The sequence below is a fragment of the Ips typographus genome, linkage group LG5 (assembly GCF_016097725.1).
Source record: "Ips typographus isolate SLU linkage group LG5, UJ_Ityp_2.0, whole genome shotgun sequence".
In the NCBI taxonomy this organism is placed as follows: Eukaryota; Metazoa; Arthropoda; class Insecta; order Coleoptera; family Curculionidae; genus Ips; species Ips typographus.
The window spans coordinates 2251678-2258859 of record NC_138426.1 but is presented as its reverse complement, the minus strand read 5'-3'; the positions used below and the strand labels follow the sequence as shown (position 1 = coordinate 2258859).

The following is a 7182-nucleotide window of genomic DNA, read 5'->3' as shown; positions in this document are numbered from 1 at the left end:
TTGACATGTGTATGTGTACTTTTTTGTTTACCTTTTCAGATTAGATACAAATTACTTGATTACAATGAAAATTTAATAAATATTGGGGCAAAATTGAAAAATTTGAACCCATCCAGCGAGAATACAAAAATGTTGCCCAACAATATGCAACATCAGTATTGGGTGACCAAGAAAAGCGTTCTGAGAAAATTGGGTGGAAAAGAAGAGGACTGTATAATTTCCTCTGATGCTGAACTGGACGCCAAACTGGAACTGTTCAAATCAATTAACGAAAGTTGTCTTCAGCTACAGAGGATCATTGATTTGTACCAGGAACGGTTGTGTTATCTGGCCCAGGAGGAAAATGCTTTAGGCCGGTAATACCATATGGATGCCACATATCCAAACTTGTTCAATAACAGTGTAAGTTATGTTTTAGGTACCTAAAAGAATGTGGAAAGAATGAGAAAAACAATAGTGCCGGGCAACTGATGGCAACAGCAGGCAAAGCTCTTGCATATTGTGGGCATCAGAGATTAACAATTCGACCTCCTTTAGTGCGGTTACATCATGAAGTTGAGACTTTCAGGGTGAGAGCAGTCACTGATACCAGGTACAGTAATTTTAATTAATTTACATTTCAGGTTTGTCTCACTTAGACTATACTAAACAATATGCTATTTTATCTCAGCTACATTTTAATCAAAATACCGTTAAATGCTTCTATTATTGCTCAAAATGCCAAAGTGCCTTAAATGCCTTAAAATACCTCAAAATGCATTTAAATTATTTAAACTGTCTTAGAATGCCTTCGAATGTTTACACATTTGTGAAATTCACAATTTAGTTATAAGGCCCCTGGTATTGAGCCCCCCCTTAATTGATTTTTTTAAAGCTCCCATGACAGTTTTTAGGTTAGGTTAGGTGACAACATAAAGGTTTTTCCAAATTTTTGACACTTGATTTTGACCTTGTGCCAAAAACTTAAAATTGATTTTCTAAGATCAGGTGACTAGATTTCCAAATTCTGACAAACAAAAAATATTTTTTGTACATAATTTTGAGCTTGCAACACTGTAAAAGCCAGTTGACACCTGTCAAAAACAGTCACGTGACCTTAAAAATATAATTTAAATGTTGATCATTTGGTAAATTAAATTGGGACAGTTGTAAAAGCTGAAATTGTAAAATACACGTTACGTGACGTTAATAATACAATTTTGAGCTTGCAACACTGTAAAAGCCAGTTGACACCTGTCAAAAACACTCACGTGACCTTAAAAATATAGTTTAAACGTTGAAAAGTTGGTAAATTAAATTTAGACAGTTGTAAAAGCTGAAATTGTAAAGTACACGTTACGTGACGTTGATAATGTAATTTTGAGCTTGCAACACTGTAAAAGCCAACTGACATCTGTCAAAAACAGTCACGTGACCTTAAAAATGTCGTTTAAACGTTGGAAAATTGGTAATTTAAATGTAGACAGTTGTAAAAGCTGAAATTGTAAAATACACGTTATGTGACGTTGATAATGCAATTTTGAGCTTGCAACACTGTAAAAGCCAACTGACACCTGTCAAAAACAGTCACGTGACCTTAAAAATGTAGTTTAAACGTTGAAAAATTGGTAATTTAAATTTAGACAGTTGTAAAAGCTGAAATTGTAAAATACACGTTAGGTGACGTTAATAATACAATTTTGAGCTTGCAACACTGTAAAAGCCAGTTGACACCTGTCAAAAACAGTCACGTGACCTTAAAAATGTAGTTTAAACGTTGAAAAATTGATAATTTAAATGTGGACAGTTGTAAAAGCTGAAATTGTAAAATACACGTTAGGTGACGTTACTAATACAATTTTGAGCTTGCAACACTGTAAAAGCCAGTTGACACCTGTCAAAAACAGTCACGTGACTTTAAAATTGCAGTTTAAACGTTGAAAAATTGATAATTTAAATTTGGACAGTTGTAAAAGCTGAAATTGTAAAATACAAGCTACGTGGCGTTGATAATGCAATTTTGAGCTTGCAACACTGTCAAAGCCATCTGACATCTGTCACAAAAAGTTACGTGACCTTAAAAATGTAGTGTAAACGTTGGAAAATTGGTAATTTAAATTTAGACAGTTGTAAAAGCTGAAATTGTAAAATACACGTTACGTGACGTTGATAATGCAATTTTGAGCTTGCAACACTGTAAAAGCCAGTTGACACCTGTCAAAAACAGTCACGTGACCTTAAAAATGTAGTTTAAACGTTGAAAAATTGATAATTTAAATTTGGACAGTTGTAAAAGCTGAAATTGTAAAATACACGTTAGGTTACGTTAATAATATAATTTTGAGCTTGCAACACTGTAAAAGCCAGTTGACACCTGTCAAAAACAGTCACGTGACTTTAAAAATGTAGTTTAAACGTTGAAAATTTGGTAAATTAAATTTAGACAGTTGTAAAAGCTGAAATTGTAAAGTACACGTTACGTGACGTTAATAATACAATTTTGAGCTTGCAACAATGTAAAAGCCAGTTGACACCTGTCAAAATCTGTCACGTGATTTTAAAAATGTAGTTTAAACGTTGAAAAGTTGGTAATTTAAATTTAGATAGTTGTAAAAGCTGAAATTGTATAATACACGTTAGGTTACGTTAATAATATAATTTTGAGCTTGCAACACTGTAAAAGCCAGTTGACACCTGTCAAAAACAGTCACGTGACTTTAAAAATGTAGTTTAAACGTTGAAAATTAATAATTTAAGTTTGGACAGTTGTAAAAGCTGAAATTGTAAAATACACGTTACGTGACGTTGATAATGCAATTTTGAGCTTGCAACACTGTAAAAGCCAGTTGACACCTGTCAAAAACAGTCACGTGACTTAAAAAATGTAGTTTAAACGTTGAAAATTTGGTAAATTATTATAGTAATTTGTAATGAATATTGTTTCAGCTCTATAATATCATGTATCACAGAGTTTACAATAATAATTACATGTGCGTATGCTGTTCTGTTAAATTTTCAGTCAATTTTGTTATAATATGGTCTACTGCAATGTATTCCTTAAAATATCGCAAAATTCCAATAAAAATATCCCAAAATATTTTAAAATATACAGACAATGCCTCAAAATCGAGTGTGTACACCAAAATACCTCGGCTTTCTACCCCTCGGTTTTATAGAAACTTACTGTTATTTTTGTTAATTTAGAGAAACTGTATCAGAAATGGAAAAAGCCAGAACTGAGTACAGGGCAGCACTGAGTTGGATGAAATCAGTTTCTAGCCAACTAGACCCTGATACCGGTCATGGTTTAGACAATTTTAGAAAAGCGCAAGGATACGTGAAAACCTCGAAAACTAAATTTGACCGATACACATTGGCTTGTCTACAAAAAGTTGATTTACTTGCCGCAGCCAGGTTAGCTGGAAATGGCGTTTCTACATTTGGATTTTTAATTTGGTTGTTTCAGGTGTAACATGTTTTCGCATGCTTTGGTTTCATACCAAAACGCTTTGAATCAGTTTGCAACTAAAGCTGTAGAGACTTTATCTTTAGCCACCACTAAACTGCAGAAAGTTGAGCCTTACGATTTCAGCATAGTTGCCGAATTGACAGAATCTCCTACTAACAAAGCCAACAAAAGTCCCACCACTGCTAAAAGCACTGATTTGTCTGAAGGTAGTTAATCTAAAATCAGTAATTAAACAATCTAAGTTATAAAATATGTTTTTTTGTCACAGAAGATAGTAAAGAAGCCAATCTTATTGAAGACAAAGATCGGAACACTTTTTTTAACTCTGAGTATACAGACAATGCAGAACAGCCTGTTAAAAAGGAGCTGCAGGAGGAAAAATCTCAAGGGTGAGTTTTGAGAATTTTTTTTCGCTTAACTTGTTTATTGGTTTATTACTGTTTGTTTATTATTGGTTAGAATTTAGTCTTCTTATTGTTAAATTGTTGGGTAAGTAGTGGGATGGCCCACCATAAACAATTCTTGTAGAAGCCAACAATTGTTTATAATTTTTTCTTTATCATAAAATAGAAAAAGACTTTATGGACATAGAAGAGACTTTTTGATATTTCAGTCATTTTTACTGTTTTTGTTTGAATAAAACCAAAACCTTTTAATAAAGTGAAATTCAATTGAAAATTAATACAAAAAAAATTATATTAAAAATCTATGAGGTTATTTTATTCAATTACAAGTTAAAATTTGTTGCTTATGTCATATGATAAGTATGTAGTGATGGGTAAATTACCGGTAAAGTAAATTTTACTTTACCAGGAAATTTTGACCGGTAAATTACAGATATTGTGTTTCTGACAATTCACAAACTTTAACTGTACCAAATTTTGTAGTGTTTTTTCAAGTTGTCGGTTAGGAAATTTAATGAGGATTTCAAAAATGTGCTCAAAACAGTAATTTTCTTACTCCAACTAGGTTTGACAGGCGATTTTATCCCTGACTGTCTTTTCAAGCTGGGTCTCTGGAAGTTCAAATTTTGACAGCACTTTTCCTTCTAACTGTACCAAATTTGGGATTCTTTTTGGGTTATTGGATAGGAAATTTAATGAGGATTTCAAAAATGTGATTAAAACAGTCATTTTCTCACTCCAAGTGGGTTTTACAAGGAATTTTGTCCCTAACTGTCCTTTCAAACTATGTTTCTGGCAGTTCACATTTGAGACCGCGGTACTCTCTGACTGTATCAAATTTTTTTTTTTTTTTTAGGTTATTGGATAGGAAATTTAATGAGGATTCCAAAAATGTGCTTAAAACAGTTATTTTTTCACTCCAAGTGGGGTTTAGAGGCGATTTTGTCCCTGACTGTCTTTTCAAACTGTGTTTTTGGCAGTTCAAACTTTGACACCCCTTCCTCTCTGATTGTACTGGTTTTTTCAAGTTATTGGATAGGAAATTTAATGAAGATTTCAAAAAAGTGATTAAAATAGTCATTTTTTTACTAGAAGTGGGTTTGAGGCAATTTTGTCCCTGATTGTCTTTTCAAACTGTGTTTCTGGCAGTTCAAATTTACACACCACTTTTCTCCCTGATTGTAGTAGTTTTTCAGGTTGTCGGATAGGAAATTTAATGGGGATTCCAAAAATGTGCTTAAAACAGTCATTTTCTTACTCCAACTAGATTTGACAGGCGATTTTATCCCTGACTGTCTTTTCAAGCTGTGTTTCTGGCAGTTCAAATTTTGACACCACTTTTCCTTCTAACTGTACCAAATTTGGGATCCTTTTTAGGTTATTGGATAGGAAATTTAATGAGCATTTCAAAAATGTGCTTAAAACTGTCCTTTTCTCACTCCAAGTGGGTTTTACAAGGAATTTTGTTCCTAACTGTCCTTTCAAACTATGTTTCTGGCAGTTCACATTTGAGACCGCGGTTCTCTCTGACTATCAAATTTTGTAGTTTTTTTTTTCAGGTTACTGAATAAGCCATTTAATAAGGATTTTCGAAAAATGTGCTTAAAACAATAATTTTCTTACTCCAAAAGGGTTTTACAGGTGATTTTGCCTCTGATTGTCTTTTAAACCCTGTTCAAATTTCAGCTGATAATAATTGTTGTACCAAACCAGTTTTTCCTAAATAGCTTGAAAACGGTAAAAGTTACCAAAAAATTGCAAGAAACCAAAAATGATCCTAATCAACTCCTTAACTCAATACCGTCAGTTTGCAGGACCGTTTTTGCTTCCATTATACAGAGTGTGCAAGAAAAGTATGAAAGTTCACTATTTTTGTCACCCTGTACGCAATTTTTAAAATAGAATTTTTTACTCTACATCACTGGAAAGAAGAGCTCGAAACGGTTCTTTTAAGTGGTTGAACCACCCTGAACTCTCAAAAATAACTGAGTTACAGGGTGTTCTAATTTGAAACCACAATTTCAACTGATTTGAAAATTTGTTGCATCAAACCAGTTTTTGCTAAATAACTCAGAAACGGTGAAAGTTACGAAAAATTAAATAATATATTTAATAACACATTAACTGAATTCTGGTTTTATTATAATTTTATTTAACTTAAATCTGTTGCAAAAGATTATAGACCAAATTAGGTAAACAAGAAAGATTAGCAGCATTTAGTCTGGCAAACAAAAGCACTCTTAACATCACACGAAATATCGTTCCAACCATAATTACTAAAACCATTTATATTAATTTTCACCAACTGAGCACAGTCGTTTTTTCCTTCATCAAAACCAGGTAAGAAACGTGGAGCCATAACCAATTTTCCTGAAGTTATCCAAGTATACCATTTTACAATGCCATGATCCGAAAATTTTCGTAATCCTATCCACACTCCGTTTATATATCCAGCTAATAAGTTACAATCATAATTATTATGTCATTGTTTAAGTTTGATCATACTCACTACTAGGATTTTCCGCTTCAACTGCTGCAATTAGGGCATTTTCTTCTGATCTAGTTAAGGGACTGGCTAGTTCCATTCCATATAGCATACAGAAGGAGAGAGCATCGTCGAAAGTTAGTTTTTGTGTTCCGATTACGTAGTCTCTTGAACAGTGTGTACAGCAACCTAAAATTAAATAAGATTAACAATGATTTGATGAAATGACAGAAAATGAATAAATAAAATACTTCCACTAACAGTTTTTAGTCAGGCTTTGATTAACTAAACAGTTCATCATGTTTGCTAACTTTCAAATATGGCCTGAATTATGAATTATTTTATCCTGCTACAGAATTTTTGTTTATTGTATTGACTTTGTAGCTTAGTGAAAAAAAAAAGTTGGTGGTGTTAAAGGAAGTGAAGAGAAGAAAGATCACCTATCTGGGTTAGTTAATGCGGGGTTCAAAATATGACGCAATCCTCTTAATATTTCAAGGGAAGATTATCTAGAATTGTGGACAAAAGGTCTATTTAGAAGAAGAAGAATATCTTAGCTGCGAAATCTGCGAGAACGGTTCAACATGTCTTGTTCAGATCTATTCAGGGCAGTAATTTTGAAGGTGTAGTAAACCCTCTTGGTGATAAAGTTTTATTGCAGTAAATTAGTACAAACTTACCTGATACGACAACAGTACTTGCTAAAACACCGACTAAAATAAGCAAAGGAAACCGTTTAAAACAATCCATGGTTTCGGAATTACTGAAGGATTGTGTGGTTTTTTGCGATTTATATCCAAACGTTACTGGCGTCACTATCAGAGAAAAATGTAAAAAATATTTCA

The 7182-nt window shown here is 32.9% G+C and overlaps 2 protein-coding genes across 4 annotated transcripts in view; one reads left to right on the top strand and one right to left on the bottom strand.

Annotated features, from left to right (window-relative positions):
• The window catches only part of ICA69 (islet cell autoantigen 1-like protein), a 29705-nt gene continuing 22523 nt past the window's right edge, over positions 1 to 7182 (top strand). Inside the window, exons 1-5 of one of the 3 annotated variants that reach the window (XM_081980757.1) lie at positions 1 to 356; positions 419 to 592; positions 3184 to 3393; positions 3446 to 3654; positions 3720 to 3837. In XM_081980757.1, the coding sequence (XP_081836883.1) occupies positions 130 to 356; positions 419 to 592; positions 3184 to 3393; positions 3446 to 3654; positions 3720 to 3837 (938 nt within the window). In that variant the 5' untranslated portion in view covers positions 1 to 129. Of the gene's footprint in view, positions 357 to 418; positions 593 to 3183; positions 3394 to 3445; positions 3658 to 3716; positions 3838 to 7182 lie in introns of all 3 variants that reach the window. The other 2 variants (XM_081980756.1, XM_081980755.1) reach the window with 2 other exon arrangements.
• On the bottom strand, positions 5982 to 7146 carry LOC145729837 (salivary C-type lectin 2-like). The gene is made up of 3 exons (XM_081980760.1): positions 7018 to 7146; positions 6362 to 6526; positions 5982 to 6306 (listed from the first exon to the last, which is right to left on the bottom strand). The coding sequence occupies exons 1-3, from the start codon at positions 7085 to 7087 to the stop codon at positions 6059 to 6061; spliced, it is 483 nt and encodes a 160-aa protein (XP_081836886.1). The 5' UTR covers positions 7088 to 7146; the 3' UTR covers positions 5982 to 6058.

Bases quoted from the DNA above. Each gene is read 5' to 3' on its own strand.
- LOC145729837 (XM_081980760.1), bottom strand. From the start codon at position 7,087: ATGGATTGTTTTAAACGGTTTCCTTTGCTTATTTTAGTCGGTGTTTTA. The intron at 6,527-7,017 runs GTAAGTTTGTAC...ATTTAATTTTAG, and splicing joins AAGTACTGTTGTCGTATCAG to GTTGCTGTACACACTGTTCA. The intron at 6,307-6,361 runs GTGAGTATGATC...GTAACTTATTAG, and splicing joins TGAAGCGGAAAATCCTAGTA to CTGGATATATAAACGGAGTG.